This window comes from Terrapene carolina, unplaced genomic scaffold (genome assembly GCF_002925995.2).
Source record: "Terrapene carolina triunguis isolate 2854851 unplaced genomic scaffold, T_m_triunguis-2.0 Scaffold26, whole genome shotgun sequence".
Lineage (NCBI taxonomy): Eukaryota > Metazoa > Chordata > Testudines > Emydidae > Terrapene > Terrapene triunguis.
In genome coordinates this window covers 3,369,900-3,388,153 of record NW_020664377.1, presented here as the reverse complement: position 1 = coordinate 3,388,153, position 18,254 = coordinate 3,369,900, and the positions used below count along the sequence as shown (strand labels likewise).

The 18,254-nt window shown below is 42.1% G+C and overlaps 1 protein-coding gene across 1 annotated transcript in view; it reads left to right on the top strand.

Annotated features, from left to right (window-relative positions):
- Positions 1-1,533: 1,533 nt before the first annotated feature.
- Positions 1,534-18,254, top strand: part of LOC113406360 (amine oxidase [flavin-containing] B-like) — a 47,796-nt gene continuing 31,075 nt past the window's right edge. The window contains exons 1-3 of the mRNA XM_029911295.1: positions 1,534-1,630; positions 7,477-7,571; positions 8,071-8,208. Of these exons, the coding sequence (XP_029767155.1) occupies positions 1,534-1,630; positions 7,477-7,571; positions 8,071-8,208 (330 nt within the window). The remainder of the gene's footprint in view (positions 1,631-7,476; positions 7,572-8,070; positions 8,209-18,254) is intronic.

Here is an 18,254-nt window from a genome sequence, read left to right as displayed (position 1 = left end):
TTTCAGGGAATAGTACAGGACAAGTATGACCAGTGCAGTTTCCTCACCCTCAACATGCCATTTTAGATTGGCTAGGGAAGTTGTTAAAGATGCATTTGATGTTTATTACCTTTGGCAGTTATTTATGAGGCAATTAGAACATCTGATTGACTGGCATTCATTCTTTCTCCTGTTATTGTGGTTATTATTTATTAATCATGTTTATTACAGTTGTGCCTGAGGGTCAACCAAGAACAGGATCCCATTGTGCAAGGCACTGTACAAACTCAGAGTAGCAGACAGTTCCTGCCCCAAAGAGCTTCAAATCTAAATAGACAAGACATAACACAAGGTGGGGGAAGGGGTAGAACATATAAGCAGAGTGAACTCTGTGATGGCAGCCAATGACACTTTTGGGGGTTCACTCTGCTTATATGTTCTACCCCTTAGGACTGGGTTACTTAGGACTGGGTCAGCTAAAGGGAAGGAAGAGGGGACACTGAAGGGAAAGGAGTGAGGGGACAGGGAAGGGGACAAGAAGGAAAGAGGGGCATGTGTGGAGTGAAGCTGAATTGAAGAGACTTTGGGGAGAGTTGGAGTAAGGGCTGAGAAAGTCCAGTCATAACTGTAGAAAGTTCTCCAAATGTCCAGAGTTCCAGAGATTCCTGCTTTGGCTGCTTCTGCTCCTACTGGCTGGAATCTCTGGCTGGCTTCTTGATGCAGATTTCCCCCCAACCCCTGTGGCAGGAGGTGGGGGCGGCAATACTTAGGTCCTAGAAGAATTAAACTGAGGAATTTGTTGATAATTTTCAAGTTACAGACATTAGAGATCGTTTACCTTAGAAAGGAGACTGATGAGAGGACATGGTAAAAATAAAGAAAGGTATAAAGAAGATAGATCAGGAACGCTAAATATTAGAGACCAGGGTGAGACCTAATGTGGGGGCCAGATTATCCTACATCTGTCTGTTTGCAAGGTTCTTCTCTGAAGCATCTTGTACTGGCCATGGTCAGAGACAGAACAGTGGATTAGATGGACCACTGGTCTGATCCAGTCTTGCAGTTCCTGTGTTCCTATTAATTAACGACCATGAAAATGCTAAATCTTTAGTAGATAGTCTGAGAGAGACAGAAGGGAAAGATGATCTTGTGGCTAAGGTATTGGACTGGAATTTGAGAAATGTGGCTTCAGTTGCCACCTCTAATAGGCACACTTTGCATGGTGAAGGGCAAATCATTTAATCTTTCTTTGCCTTACTTCCCCATCTGTGACATGGGGATAATAATCCTTCATCATTTTGTCTGTTTAGATTGTAAAGTCTTCAGGCGAGGGCCTGTCTCTGTGTAGTGTCTAGCACAATGGGGTCCTGATCTTGGGTGGGGCCTCTAGGTGCTACTGTTGTGTGTCTGTGTGTGTGTGTATATATATAGAAAATGGCCTTTACGCCATGAAAAGATTACTGATTCCAGAAAACACATTTACCTGGAAGAATTGACTGTTGAGAAAACAACTCTCACATTAAAAACTTGTGGGTATGGGTATTACTGGAAGGAATGGAAGGAGCTTATCATATTCCTGAAATTTTTGTGCTGTTGGAAGAAGAGGAGGGCCAAGGGAAGGACTGTGGGGTTGATGTCCCAAACTTCAAAGGTCTGTCCAGTAACAGAGAAGAAGGATGGGCGAGTGGTTAAGGCAGTAGTCTGGAACTCTGGAGACGGGAGTTCAAGTTTCTGCCCTGTGACTGTGGGCTAGTCACTTTGGCTCTGTGTGCCTCAGTTCTCCATCTTACAGATGGAGATACTAACACTTCCTTACCTCACAAGGGATTTGTGAGGATAAATACATTACAGCTTGTGCCATGCTCAGATAATATGACAATGGGGCCATCAAAGTGCTTAAAATAGAATCCATGCTCCTCCTCCATGTTGCAGAACTCACCAATCTTGTGGGCTGCTATGGCAAATGAAATCTTGGTAACCCAAGAGCTGATGTTGATGGACACAAAGGCTCCATGCAGGTGGCCCTGTTTTCCTGTGGATGCCCTGATAATCCTCAGGTTCTGAAGAGATAATCCACTGTTTGGTCTGTGGGGGAAGAATGTGTGCATGTTGACCCCTCTTCAAATTATTTGTCAAAATGTCCATGTAGGAAGATATTTTTGTTGCTTCCCCCAGGAACCCATTTCCATGGGATTTTCTGCAGAAAGATGTAAATGAACCTGAAGAGAGATTTTTTTTAAAATGATCCATTTACTCCTTCATAGACAATGTAGTACTGGAGACTTAGTATGCTGCAGAGTTGTCGTGCTTAGTTTGAGGGAGAAGGAAAGTCATGACTGACCTGTTGTATGCAGCTTTAACAATCCAAGGAACAACAATAGGCTTTTCTCAATACACAGAAAGTATATGGAAATGCTGTAAGTATCATTTAGAAAGTACTGGAGGTTCAATTTATCCTGTGTTTTGCAATACAATTCTCATCGAAATACTAAGGTTTAAAATTGAAAGAGTTTTACAATCCTAATGAAATGTATTCTGGCTCTGGATAGAGTGGGGTCTGAGCTCTAAAATTTGGATCCACTTTAGAACACCCCAAATTTCAGCTTGGCTCTGGGGCTTCTTTTTATCTTAGGCTACGTCCTCACTACGGGGGTGGGGGTCGATTTAAGATACGCAAATTCAGCTATGCAAATAGCGTAGCTGAATTTGACGTATCGGAGCCGACTTACCCCACTGTGAGGACGGCGGCAAATCGACCTCCGCGGCTCCCCCGTCGACGGCGCTTACTCCTACCTCCGCTGGTGGAGTACAAGCGTCGATTCGGGGATCGAATGTCGCGTCCCAACGAGACGCAATAATTCGATCCCCGAGAGATCGATTTCTACCCGCCGATTCAGGCGGGTAGTGTAGACGTAGCCTCAGAATACAGAGTGGGGGGCAGTGGAAAAATTTGGATCAGATCTGAGTTTGGATTCTGCACTTGGACAGAGTCTGAGCCTATCTCTATGCTTTGAACAACTGACAAAAGATCACAGCTTTTGTTGTCTCACTTATCAGTCTTCTTTCTCTTATTTTAAGGAAGCTGGGAGGAGGATGTTGGTGGGGAAGTTCTATTATTTAAAACTCTGTTCCAGGATGTTCAGCAGGTACACAAACAACAACAACAGGACTGAAATAAGCTTGGATTTTATATGAAATAATTGTTATGATTGAAGATGCTTCAGTAAAACAGTCACTTGAATGCAAATTACTGTCTGATGGAGAAACAATTTCCATAGCTTGAACTCACAGTATAAAAGCCCTTAGAAGACAATCTCATCCCAGTATCTTCAAGTGGATGCATTTTGATATCAGGTTGCCATAGTAACTTCTGAAGGCTTGCTGCTTTTGCCTTGTTTAACCTGTTTTAAGCACAACTGTATCCTCAGTCTGAGGCTTCAGATAAGACCTGTCCTCTTTGCTTCTTTATTGTTTGTATTAATTTTCTAGGTATTGATTCTCATGGAGGAATCAGAGTTAAGGCTACTGCACTGCCATGACAGCACTCAGTATGTCTTTTTCATTATGTGAATTGGATGTAGATATAACTCTCTCTTTTCTTTTGAAGTAAGCAAGTCTGTAATGGAAGCTGTACTAAATTATTGTCCTCTGAACTGGTGACAAAAGATAGCTGGTGCTTTTTTTCTTTCTTAGGTGAAAATTTCACTGTTCCTTACATAGCAATCAGTGTGTGTAGAAATCTCTCTGGAAAAAATGCCATTTTGATAAAAAATATCCTGCAGAAGAAATCTGAATGATAAGGGCAGTAATCATATTTTTAGACACATTCCTTTATGTTGATCTGTTTGTCTAAACTCTAAAATCTTAGGCAAAGTTAAAGGGATTGCATTCTGTTTGCAATCCAAGAAAAAATGACAGGTAAACCAGCAGCTGTGCTGAAATGTGTACAGTTCTGAACACCTGACAAGATTTCATACCACGGAAGAGATTTTTTCCTGGACTTTGCTTTATGGAGTCAATACTTGCTTATTCTGTTCATAGGAGTTTAAAACATAACCTCTGAGTCCACACAAAAGGTATAATTCTGAATTTGGTCCAGAAACAGGGTTACCATTTGTATGCTTTTCCCATTGCAACTCTTACTACATTTTTAAACAGCTTTCTCCCATCCCCCGCAAAATGTAGCTAACAAAATGGTGCCAGTCATCACTATGTTAATTTATTTCTAAGTTATATCATTGTCCCCAACCCTTTGGCTATAAATGTATCATTTAGGTTCTAAGTTCTCTGGGCAAGGAATTGTCTCTTCATTCAGCATTATCATTATTAATAAAATCTGGGTAATTATATTTATCTTCTTTTGAAAAGTGCTTTGAAATCTATTAATGAAAAGTAATATATAAGATCTAGGTATAATTATTATTTATTACAGTGGCATCTAGAGGCCCTCATCATGGATTTGGGTCGTGTTGTGCTAAGTGCTGTACAAACACAGGACAAAAAGATGATTCCTGCCCCAAATTGCTTAGAATCTATGTATGAGATGAGAGACAACAGGGTGGATACAACAAGTAGATGGGGAGAGAGCAGAAGGCAACAACAGACAATACTGACAGTACATCAGCATGATAAGCAGATTAAGCCCCATTCCTAATTGGAGCTTTTGGGTGCTATTGTAATATAAATGATTAATAATATCATTGACTCTTGCTTTGGCAGATTTAATAATGGTTTGTTATGATGGACACTGCATTTTTCAGAGCTCCAATCTGTTTCCAGAAGGATCTTTAGACAGTAAAACAATCTCTGAATGGAAAGTGTTTGACGCTCTGGCAAGCATTTGAACATACTGAATATTTTTTACTCTCAAAATATGCTGTTCCTGCCTTATAGTCTGCTCCTTTTATGGGAAAGGTCAGGTTTTAACTGCATTTGACAGACTCTCATTTGCTCTGTTATGGGGTATGAAGAGCCCATTGTATCAGGGTTATTTGAAAGCTTGCTGTACTTATTGGTATGCTGAAGTGAAAAGTTGAGGTAACCTTCAGAATGGGGTGGGCAAAATTTTTGGCCCGAGGGCCATATCTGGGTATGGAAATTGTATGGCGGGCCATGAATGCTCATGAAATTGGGGGTTGGGATGCGGGAGGGGGTGAGGGCTTTGTGGTGGGTCCAGAAATGAGGAGTTCAGTGTGCGGGAAGGGGCTTTGGGTTGGGGCACAGGGTTGGGGTGAGAGGGGGAGTGAGGGTTCCAGCTCGGGGTGCAGGCTCTGGGGATGAGGGTTTGGGGTGCAGGCTCTGGGGATGAGGGTTTGGGGTGCAGGAGGATGCTCTGGGCTGGGACCAAGGGGTTTGGAGGGCAGGAGGGGGATCAGGGCTGGGGAAGGGGGTTGGGGCATGGGAGGGGGTGCAGGCTCCGGGAAGGGCAGAAGCAGCGGCATGTCCCCCCCTCCGGCTCCTACATGGAGGCGCAGCCAAGCAAATCTGCATGCTGCCCCGTCCACAGACGCTGCCCCTGCAGCTCCCATTGGCTGTGGTTCCCAGCCAATGGGAGCTGCGGGGGTGGTACTTGGGGCAGGGGCAGTGTGCAGAGCCCCTTGGCTGCCTCTACATGTAGGAGCCAGAGGTGGGACATGCTGCTGCTTCCAGGAGCTGCACTGAGCCATGGTACGCACGGAGCGGGGCAAGCCCAGGACCCTGCTCCCTGGCGGGTGCTCAAGGGCCGGACTAAAATGTCTGAAGGGCCAGATGCAGCCCCTGGGCCGTAGTTCGCCCACCCCTGCTTCAGAAGCTACTCCACTGTGGCTGGAAGTAAACACTGTTGTGTAAAGATAATTCCGAGATCTTCTATCACGCTTTTCATCAGTAGGTCTCAAAGTGCTTTACAAAGGAGCTCAGTATTATTATTGCCATTTTACAGATGAGGAAACTGAGTCACAAAGGGGAAGTGACTTGCCCAAGGTTACACCACAGACCAATGGCTGAGCTGCGAGTAGGACCCAGGTCTCTAGAGTTCCAGTAACACTCTTTTGATGTTACTGTGTAAAGGTATTCACTGTTGAAACCCTGGAGATAGGTTAACCACATGTGCTGGTTCTCAGTCAGGCCTGCTGGGGAATTCACAATGAGTTGCAGAGGGACTGCAAGCCTAAACCTCTGGTCTGGAGGGAGAGAGATGCAGGTCTCCACCTGAGAGAAGTGATGGCTTGGACCCTGAAACTTTAAATGGGTGCCCTCAAGAAATACCAGATGGGTGGGAGTCAAAGGTGCAGTTAACCCTGAAAGCTGTAACGGCAACTATGGGAAATTACGAGCTGATAATGAGAGAGAATGAATTGTCATCAGCTCCAGCTACCAACATCACCTATACTTAAAGTTGCCTGACATTTCTTATTGGCAGGGGAGTTACCCTGTTAGGGATGTGCCTTTTGCTGCCCCCATGAAAATTTACCCATATATGACCAAGTTACGAGCCTCTGAAAAATCTGTTTTTACGTGGTGAGCAGAGACTTGTTAAAGTTTGGCAACTAAATTCTCTGAAGATTCTGTTTGCGTTGAGCATGCTTCTCCCTCACAGCTACTCCTGTATGCCAGCCGGACTGTGCATATGCCATTGCCACAGAGAGACTGGGCATGCTGCAACCCAGGGCTGCAGAGACTGAATCTGGCTTTCCCTGCAGTTTCTCCTCCTGGCTGCAGGGCACCAAATCTGAGTACAAGGAGACCGTCTCTCCTGTGCTCTCAATGCTGTCCCTGCTGGTGTCCAGGCAGGAAGGAAGAGAATGAAGTGGTTGTATATAATGCACAGAGGCAAGGAATGGAACCATGTTCTCTTGGTTACTCACCCTCCATTTCCCTCCTACTATTTGCCACACTCACTAGTTCTGTTTAGTTTTTAGTTAAAGTATAAGCTCTTAAGGGCAGGGAACCTGCCTTCTGACTTCTTCTAAACATGAATGAACTCTAAAATGCTTTAGCTTGGAAAGGAGGCAGCTTAGAGCAGGCTTGACCAAATCATTCAAAATGAGGACAGGCCTAATATAAACTTGATTCCGTCCATTTTACCTGGTGGGTTTTAAAGAAAAGACAACACTTGCAGAAATTAGAGAACAGAATTAGAAAATAAAATACTTTCCCTCCCCCTGCAGAGAACTGCATGTGTATGTGTGTTCTGTGTACAACAATATGACTGTTTCTCTCATTGTTACCCAGCTAGGGCTGCCTTACAGAAGGGCTAAACTCACTCTGCCCCAGTTGACGCCACTGGGAGCTGAAGGTGCTTGGCACATGTGAAAATGTGACCACTATCTTGTTTTATATTTACCTTTAGTTGCCTTTGGGGATTCTTTTCCCCCCTTACAAGCTCTTTATAGTCAAAATTCATGACACCTCTTACTAAATGTCTGGGGGTGCTGACTACTGACTGTCTAGAAGCCACGCAGGCTACAGAATCCACTGTGTGGAGTTGTTCAGTGTTGTTTCTCATTTGTCCTTTAGGTCTGTCGGCAGCCAAGTTGCTGACTGAATCAGGGCTGAGTGTTGTGGTGTTGGAAGCCCGTGACAGAGTTGGAGGAAGAACTTTCACTGAAAGGGTAATTATCTCCACAAATAGTATCTAAATTATTGCACTTATTTTTTGAGCAGAGCCTCCCGTATACTGAAGAACCCCTCATGAGGGTAGAATTCCAGGGCGGTGGCATGTAGGGAAGTCCTTGACAGTGCTGAACCAGGGGCAAGAAAAAGTATGGAGTGTCTGTGGTGACACAGAATTTTCCAGGATATTTGCAGGTTCTGGGGTTATCACACCTCCCCTCCCACCTGTTCCACATGGAAGGAAAAGATGAATGATTATATATGTAGCAAAAACTGCCCTTGGAGAGATGCTCTGGAGAAATGTCTCTAAAGAGAACCAATGCAGAGTTTTCACCTCTGTGGCTTCCTCTTGCAGGTTTTCTCCGGGGCAGAGGTGGGGGGTGGGGAATCTGGCCTCAAATACTCAATTAACATAAATAGTTTCTCTGGATTACATTGTTTATCTCATGATTGATTGCAAAGGGCTTATCTTTCTTCTTTTGTCTTTTGGGAAACCAGAATAAGCAAGTCCAGTATGTGGACCTTGGAGGAGCATATGTGGGGCCGACACAAAATCGCATCCTGCGGTTGTCTAAGGAGCTAGGAATAGAGACGTATAAAGTGAATGAAGTAGAACATCTTATTCACCATGTCAAGGTAAGGTAGAATGCATCTCTAAAACACAGCGATGTAGATGAGTGTAGATTGTTGTTAGTTGCTTTTTTTAATTTCTGTGGGGTTGTCACCAGTTTAGAAGTACTATCTCCTATATTGCCTTTTAAAAAAAATTGGTAGCAAAGTACCATAAACATGTCCTGCTAATTAATCCATTTATGAAGTTTTAATGTAACAATTTGTGCTTACATATTGTGCCTTCAATTAAAAGATAAATGCATCAAACTCGAAGGTCAATGTTTCTGACAGTGATCACTGACTCTAGGTGACTCTTTTTTTGGTGCACTGCTCGGGCTTCCTGGGGCCTGACTTTCAGAAGTGCTGGAGACTCACAACTGCATCTGAAGTTAGCAGAAGCTGTGGATGCTCAGCACGCTTGAAAATCAGGCCCAAGGTGTCTCCAGTTGGGCACAGCTAAGGCAGTGGCTACTTTTGAAAATTTTGGACTAAGAATTAAACTTTACAAGTCAAATATTAGACCAATTTTACTGATGGGGGAACTAAAATACAGAGTAAGTAATGCTCTGATTTCACGAGGTGCCGAGTGCCCTGGGACTTGAGGGTGCTCAGAAGCTTGTGCAAACACGTCCCAAATGACTTGTCCAGGATCTGAAACAAGACATCTGTGTGGCAGATCGGGTAAAAGCCCAGATTTTCTGAGTCCTTGTTCTATGCTCTGACCCAAAAGAGTGTCCTTCCACCTGTTAAACATGGAACAATGGTGCATCTTCCCAGAGGAGAGACTTTCCAAGTTTTGCAGCTGCTTCTGTGGAAATGAGCTTCAAATTTAATGTTACACACATGAGTAAAACACTATGAAAAGCTATTGTTATATGGTCTTGTGACAGGTGAAACGTTTCAGCCAGTCAAGTTTCAGGATTTCTGATGCTTAATCAAAGTTTAAACAAAAATTCAAGGGACTTAAACAGCAACTGCAACAAAAGATCTGCACTCTCATAGATTTTTCTCAACTGTTTTTCCCGCTTGATTCTTATGAAAAATAAGCCTCTTTTCAAAGCCAATGATGCAGCTTTTTATGCTGGCATTGAACAGTTGTTATTCCTGAACTAGCATACATGAGACCATAGGACAGAATGTACATAATGTATCTTTTATATTATAATAAGAATAAAATTGATGAGATATCAAATGCTGTCATGGGTTAAATATTTCTTTCTTTAAAAGTAAACGTTTTGATTTCACCCATGATTATTTTTTCCATTCACCTCTATATTTATCGAACAATGGGAGAATATTGTTATAATATTATTGTCACAGATCCACAGGGCAGGATCTGCCTCTGGTCTTTAAACAGTTTTTCTGGAGGTCTCTCTCTTGGTGATAAGCCCTGGGCTTCCACTTTTCTCAAGGAAGGGCCGTGATTCTGCTACTTTGAGATTGGGTTTGTGGCTTCAGCACCGCTGTGTCTCACTGTGGCTTTTTCAGCAGATCCAAAGTAGCTTGGAACCCCGTGGGAGACTTTTCTTCTTGGGAGGTATGCAACCAGCAGATGTTTTCAGTGACACAGGACAACCTTTTCAAAACAAGCCATTATTAATTAGAAAACAGGAGTATGGTATTTAGGCACGCTGGGTCAAGAAAGTAAATCAAAGCCAAATTGTGTAACTCTTGCCTGACTTGATCGTTGATCCTTGTTTAGTTAGGAGGTTCCCTCTTTGCCCTTGCAGCTAACCTCCCTCTGTCTCTGTGATTGCCAACCTGTCATCTTTTCACTGACACCCTGGGAAGTCCCTTGCAGCTCACCCAGACCCCCTCCTTTTTCTAAGGTCTTTGAGGTTTTCTAATGTTGTATTGTTCCCTTTGATTTCTCTGTTCTCAGCCTTGGCATAACAGCTGTGTTTCCAGGTTTGGCAGAGGAGTTGCCTCTTCAAAGCTTTGAACCTGGCTGTTGTGCTTGAATTTTTGCTGGGATGTTCCTAATTTAGACCATTGTTTTACATCTTCTGCTCAGTTTCTCTAACAACTCCTCTTGATCTAACTCCATAGTAAGTAACCCATCATAAACACACAGAGGCATGCATCATACTAATAAAAATAATACTGTTTGTCACAGTGTATCATAAATAGAAACCTTAATTACAATTAAATAGTTAGGCTGGATCCTTTACGCGAGACAGAAAGCACATGCACTGGCCATGAGCTTCTCTGGTGCAGCTAAATCTATTTCATAATCTTGGCTTCCTGCAACTGGATTTCTTGGTTCTTATTTATACAGTGCCTAAGTATACTCCTTTCAGATCTCTTGTCTTTTACCATACAACCTCCCAAAGCTTTTCCCCACATTATTCCAGAAGCATTGGAGGCCAGTCTAGTTGGTGACAAATGGAGAATATACTTGTCTGCACCCTGGAATCTAGGTGATGATATTAAAATTTTTGACTGAAGTTCTATCCTGTAAGCTGAACTCCAAAAGTTCACAGTGTCCAAAAGTCTGTCAGCTCTAAGTGGGTTCAGATCCAAATACTAACCCAAACTTTGTAGTGAAGGCCAAATCTACTCAAATTCTGGAAGATGTGTCCCTTGGGAAATGGAAGGTATCTATTTTTTTCTATTCCCTTTCCAGTATTCTAGCAAGGGTCCCTGTGCATCTTTTAAAATCAGCTGCTGCTTTTACATATACCCAAGAGCAAAATCAAGCCTTTTAAAGTCAATTTAATTCATTTCAGAGGCTTTTTAAATTCGAATAATGTATGGGTCTTCCTTTGTACTACAAAACGAAAAGACTGAGTCTTGTTTATCTCCGAGTGAGTCCCTCCTCATTAGGTTTTGCCATCTAGATTGACTTCTGTGTTTATTTTTCTTTAATCTTTTTTAAGTGCCCAGATCTACTGCAGGATTCTTTCCTTCTTGCTTTTGCATTGCTTATGATACCTTCAGAGACATTTGAAAATAATAATTCTTGCCCTGCATATTTTGTTTTGGTGAAAAGTGACCTCTCTCTTTGCTAGTCTTCTAAAGGAGATTATATCGACATATTTGTTTTCCTTGCTGTTGTGTCAGCCTTACTGAGAAAAATATTCACAGCTCTGGGACTAGTGTTTGTTAGTTTAAGTGCTGCAAAAAGCCAGCAAAAGCAATGTGTACTTGTAGGCCAAAATTTTCAAACATGCATGCCTAATACATGCTTTTTATTTAGCTGTTTAAATAACTGGATTTTCAATGGTTCTAAGCACATGCAGATCCCATTGACTTGAGCTGTGGGAGTTAAGCACTTCTTAAAATCAAACCATTTTTATTTAGGAGCCTAAATATGGATTTAAGAAAATTTTGTCCAGAGGTTTTATTTGCCTTACCAAAATGTTGGCTGTTGTGTTCTACAGGTGGTCAAATGTTGGATTTTTTAAAAAAACAGAAAAAATAGTTATAATCTAGATAATATTTGCCACCTGATTACATCACTGTTAATTTATATCAAATATGGGACCTAAACCATTTAAGTGTCCCTTTAAAGTAATGTAATTAAATATGGGTGTGGGTTTACCATTTGTCAGGATCAAATTATCAACAGATCTGCCTATTTATTTAACTACACCTCTAGCCCGATATAACGTTGTCCTCGGGAGCCAGAAAATCTTACTGCGTTATAGGTGAAACTGCATTATATCGAACTTGCTTTGATCCACTGGCGTGCGCAGCCCCGCCCCCCGGAGCACTGCTTTCCCGCTTTATATTCGAATTCGTGTTATATCAGGTTGCGTTATATTGGGGTAGAGGTGTATTATTGTATCTCAAACTTGGTCTAATCCCATTATCGATGCCCATATGATCATGAAGATTTGGTGTTTAAAACACAGTTCTGCAATTTTTATCGTGTACAAAATAGAAATTGATTTGTTAAGTATAATGACTGGAATTAGGAGGCTTTGCTACAAAAAATCCGTGTATAGAAGCTTTTTATGTGTTTGAAAGTAATGATCCTCCAACTTTGAATTTAAGAATGTGCTTCTTTCATATAGAAAGAGAACAGTCTACCCTTGCATCAATGCATCTCACACCAGCTGCACTTGCTTATGTCTGTGGCCTTGTCTTTCCCATTCTCGCCTGCAGAGAATTTCCTGATGTACTCACCAGCATCACAATATTCCATTTACACCCGTGTTTCAGCAGCCTGACGGAGCTCACTTCTCTAAGTCCATCCATGAAACTGGGGTGGACTCACTAGTGCTATTTTTATGGTACATTTCTTCGTTATATTTCACACTCATGTTCCTTACTGCAATCAGAACTTTTCATAATATCGTGTTTCTCATGTTGCCCCACACCTGGACGTCATCAATATAAGTGGAACAACACATCTATTCCTTTTAAACTTCCTACTGTCTTATTTTGGTGCACTGAAAATACCAAGCAGTAACCACTGAAAATGGTATCTGTCTATCTGTTCTGAAATATACTGTACCTGGAACTTTCCTCATGCAGTGACAATTGCCAAAATCCCACTGGATGTTTCCAAAACACTAAAGGCTGGACTGACCATGTCCTATACAAGTTCAATGCAACAAGGAGCATCCCCATCACAGGGTTGGGGCAGATTCTTGACAGCAAGTACAGTAAGACTGAGCCAGCAGTAACACTGGTGTGCACAGCCTGGGAACTCCTAGGAGGAATTCCAGGTGAGCCAAATTGTCTGGCATGTCACTGAAATCACTTTCTGTTGATAGATGGTGAATATTTACTCTCGTCTACATAAAACCTTTCACTGAAACTACCAATCTGCATTAATGAGAATGCTCATCTGTATCTGTGTAGAAAATCTTTGCAGTCCTCCTGGGTGTGATTCATTTTTGATGTTACCGTGGAACTGACGGTGTTATTAAAATGCAGTTTGCTGTGGTCTTGTTTATGAATTATAGATGTGATACCACTGTTGTATTGGGATTTAATTGGCAATGGGATAAGTGATTATTGTATCTCTAGGTACATAGTTCAGTGATGTTTGTGTAGTTCTGTGGTATCAGTGATATGTACATACATTAGAGTTAAGCAATATGATTTATTTTAGTCTGTGACCTGCTTTGCAAAAATTAATGGCAGTTTCTGTTAGCATAGCTTAGAGTATAATGGCTTAAATGGATTTTAAATGACTAGATGAAATTGAAGCAATTTTTCTTAGTGCATATCTTCTTTCTCTGAATGCATTGTAATTAAAGTATGTGAGAATCTTAGTTGCTGTTGGTGACAGGTGACTCAAAATGTCATCATCCTTCCTTCCCCCTGGCCTTATTTATTGGGGAATATTTAATTGAAAAACTGTGTGCAAGTGAGAATTAGACCACTGAATAGAATCAATTGGTGTCTTTTCAGAAGTTGAGCCTCTCGTGGTTTGAAAATGAAGCCAAATAAATTTAAAGTCACTTTTTAAATTACATGATCACAGAGGGACTTGGTGGTTGACGGTGTTGGTAATGGGGTATGGAACTTTTTGACTTCTAGGTCATCAGCTCACATTTTCCCCAGCTATAAAATGGTCTCAAGAGTGGGGAGAGGTAGCAGTCCACATCATGAAAAACACCCTTGTACAGTCAGCCTCATTGACATTCTCAATAGAGAGGCCAAAGACTGAATGGGGAGAGAGACGAAAATATGGTCTGACCCCCCCCAAGTTTGAGTCTCTCCATGTTGTAGTTGAGGTAGCAATCATTGATGGGCATGTGTAGAAAGCTTGCTCTTGTGCTGTCTCCTTTGGCCCTGCCCTGTGGCTAAATGGACATCTTCACTTTCCAGAGCTGGCCATCTGGCAATGATTGCAAAGGGTGAATTCACAGTTAGATTTTTTTTAACAAATGAAAGTATTATAGCAGAGGTAAAAGATGCTATGTGATGTACAGACAAAATTGCAAAAGCAAAGTGGTACAGTACATGGTCACTTCTCTCAGCGCTGTCTGTAGAGCAGATCTGGTCAGAGATGCTAAATCAGTGAAGTTTACTTGAACTCTGGCAACTGTGCCCTTATGGTTTGTGTGTGGATGGAAGGAATAAGAAAAAATTACATGAGCAATCAAGGTTTTTTGATTAATTAGAATTGGCAGATGAATGGAAGGAACCTTTCCGAGTCCTTTCCTTCTGTTTCCTAGGAGATAAGGATAAGCAGCCATAGTACTCACTCAGCTTGTTTAATCCAGGCTGCTTGGAGCAAAGCCTAAATTGCACTCAATTGTAATAACTGTTTTTTTCCTTATATTGCTGATTAAGCATCATCATAGAAACGGAGACTAGACAAATGCTTATTTCATACAGGAACAGCTGCTTGATTCCCGTGGGTTTCACATATGCCCGTTGGAGCTGATCTGGTGTCACGCATCACTTTTAAACAACAAATTTCAGAGCCTGGCGTATCATAAAAATTCGAGTGATCCCAACATTCTCTTCTGTTGTAAATAAAATATATTTTCTGGTTTTGCACAGTGGCCCTATCTCTTTATCAGCGAGTCAACCCAGGGTGATTTTTTTCCCAAACTGAAACTCCTCTCCCCCACATTTTTCTTCTTTAAAAGAACAGAAAAGAAAAAAAAATCCAAAAACACCCACAAAGGTTTTTATGGAATGAAATAGCAAACATTTTCAATGGGTTTAATTTTGTAAGCATTTTTATTCAAGCATAGAAAGGCGCAAAAAGAAAGGCTTGCAATTCCAGATGCAATGGTTTTTAGTAACACTTCTTCCACTGATTGGTATTAATTCTGTGCACTTCAAAAAGCTTATTATAAAGCAAAGCCCCATAATCCTACTGTAGGAGGCAGGCAAGTATCCTTTCCCCTACTCCACCTTTTGCAGATGAGATAATCAATGATCTGAGAGATTGTACAAGCTTACTTGTTGGCAGAACAGGGAATGGAACTCAGGTCTATAATATGACAGACCCCAGCTTAACTCCACTGCCTTTCAGAATGATTGTTCCAAGTGCAGAGGTGAAAGTAAGCCGGTCCGGTCCGGTATGGCACACCGGCAAGAGCCAGTATGCCGTGCTAGACTGCACTGGCTTCCGCAGCGGGGATTTAAAGGGCCCTTTGAATCCCCGCCCAAGCCCGGCTGCCGGAGCTGTGGTGGGGATTTAAAGGGCCCAGAGCTTCGTGGCGGCCGGAGCCCCGGGCCCTTTAATTTGCCCCTGAGCCCCGGGGGCACCCAGCCACCTCTGCAGCTGGGAGCCCCGGGGTGATAAAGAAATTAAAGCCACAGCCGGTGCCCCAGGGCCTTTAAATCTTGAGAGGCCCCTGGCTCTTCTGGTTGAGGCCACGCCTCTTCCAGTTGAGGCCACGCCACTGCTCAGGACTCCGGCCGTACTGGTAAATCCTGTAAGTTACTTTCACCCCTGTTCAAGTGTATGTGCTTGGTTATGTTGCATGTAAAATGGAGATACTCCTGCATATCACCATTTACAAAACACTGACAACCATAGTGGACTAGAATTAATATCAATTGATCAAGTAATTAAAAGCTGTTCTAATGCATATGTGCAAGAGGGCCAAATTAAGGTTGCATAGACGACCTTATTTCCTAACTGAATGCTTGACTTTGCAACTTCAGTGGTCTTTTTGGTTCATATTTTTATATGGAATTAATGTATATATTTCAAATTAGATTGATTACTCCAGCAGTATATTTATAGCGTACAGATGAGTATGGTAACTAATTATCTCAACATATAGAGTCCAAAACAAGAAGAGAGAGAGAATGGAGCTTGTAGTTCAAACTGGCCTTTTTCTAATAAGAAATAAAATTCTTTGGCAACTCTAATACAATTGTATGTGTAGGTCTAGTTGTTCATCACAGCAGTAGATGGCTTGGTTTGCTAGCCAGCATGCTTTAATAAGAGTTATGTTTGCAAAGGAATTAAGTGACAAATTCTGCACAATTTTAGGTGTCTGACTCATTGTGTAAGTGAGTGCAAATTTCCAGATATATTCTGTAGAGCTGCAGCTGAGAAACAGTGGTTTTATATAGATTGAATTTCGTACTGACATAGCTCTTTACCATGTTTCTCTTGCACCTTGTTCCTTGCTGTATCAGACATCACTCATTTTTAAGCAGGGACGAGAACTGGTATTTTTGTGCACATGCTGTAAATCAGTACAGGGCACCACATACTTACAAACATACATTGCAATGAATCAATTTATAGGGTGACATTTGTGGTGGGATTAGAACCTATGTCTCCAGGGCTGAGACAGTTTAGCTAAAGGAATAACTATGGTAGCATGATGCAGAGAATGCTTTGCACATTACATGCAATTTCTTAGAGTAGTGGTTTTCAACCTTTTTTCATTTGTGGACCCCTAAAAAATTCCAAATGGAGATACAGACCCCTTTTGGAAATCTTAGAGATAGTCTGTGTACCCCCAGGGTCCGCAGACCACCGGTTGAAAACCACTGTCTTAAAATAAGAACAGATTATTTTTATTTAGGATAAATGGGTATGGTGTTTTACAGATGAATGGGACACATGGCTTCCACTTCTAATATCTTACAGACAAAGGGCTGCTTCATCATTCTTTAACACTCTACTCATGGTAGGGGTGGTGCATAAGCACCAGAAGGCATTGTGCCTCAGAGATGCATAGTTTCATTGGGGTCCCCTAGTTGCTGGAAGGGGACAGTAATGGGCAACACCACTTTGTGGGGTGCAATAGAAAATCCTCCCATTACTCTCCCTTGGAACTAGCAAGCTCTGCTGATTGGAATGTGGGGGAAAGGGCAGACTCATGGCTTCCTTCTTCCTACTCCATGCTCTCTCTCTCTGTTTGCTCCCAGGAGAAAGCACCTGGAACACAACCTCTGCACCCCCAATTCAGGCAATCCCTACTGTGGCTGTGCTACATTTCTATGATTCTATTGTGACTACAATTTTCTCTTTTTATGCCACGGGCTTAATATAATCTAAGAATGGGTGTGCACAGGAGGCTGACACCTATAGCCCTTATATTAGCTAAGCAAGGCATTATTTGTAATGCTGTTTTGTAAAGCAGATGCATGGAATAATTTCCTTTTAGAGCCCCGGTTGGGGTTGTAATATCTGGTGAGACTTTACCTTAAGCTCTTTGGTTCTCTTTTTGTTTGTGTCTACGTTTGATGGTTTGCCTGGTTTTGTTACATTAATTTGCCCGTTGTACAGTCAGCCTCTTCAACATCCTCTGGTACTGTATAACATGGCATCAATCTTTCAAAGCAGCCAAGAGTCCTATACTGAAGCAGGTCCAGCTTCTGCTGTTCTCACCGGGGCTCTATTTTTGGCAAAATCGCACGTGGAGTTATGAATAAAATGCCATTGAAAATCCATGCCTTTGGGCATTTTGGTACTGATGTTGAGAAGTGAAATTAAATACACAGATGGAGTAACATTTAAAGTTATATTTCTGATGCCAGTCTGACTTGATCATATATATAAAGAAATGGAAAGAGGTAAAAAGTTTGCACATCCTGGCACATGATTTTCATCTATGGGCCTGGCCTTTCTTTGGAAAGCCTTTGGCATCAGTAGTGATGGCCCTACATGGTAAGCTAAAACTAGAATGACTATAGCAGTGCATATGTAATACTGATATCCCTGGATGGATTGTTGGCAGCAGGGATCAAATCTAGGACCTCTTGATCTTAATGCATAAGCCTCTACTGCCAGAGCTAGAAGATGCATTTCTCTTAGCCAGGGCTGTAACAGGCTCATCAATCACTCTAGCTGGTCTAGCCACTACTAGACGGGGGCAGAGTGCCACACTGAGCGGGCATGGCTTACACATACGTTTACATAGCTTGCATCTAAGGCATCTTTAGTTCTAGAATTGTTGTTCTTTATCCAGACTGAAATACCCTTGTGCTATATGAGAAATCAGGCATCACAGTTTTCTACACAGGAGACACGTCTGAGTTCTCCCTTTCTGCAGTTCAAATGCAATAAAAGAGTAAGAAGAATACCAAAACAAGAATATTTTAAGTCAGGGGTCGGCAACGTTCGGCACGCGGCTCGCCAGGGTAAGCACCCTAGCGGGCCGGGCCAGTTTATTTACCTGCTGACG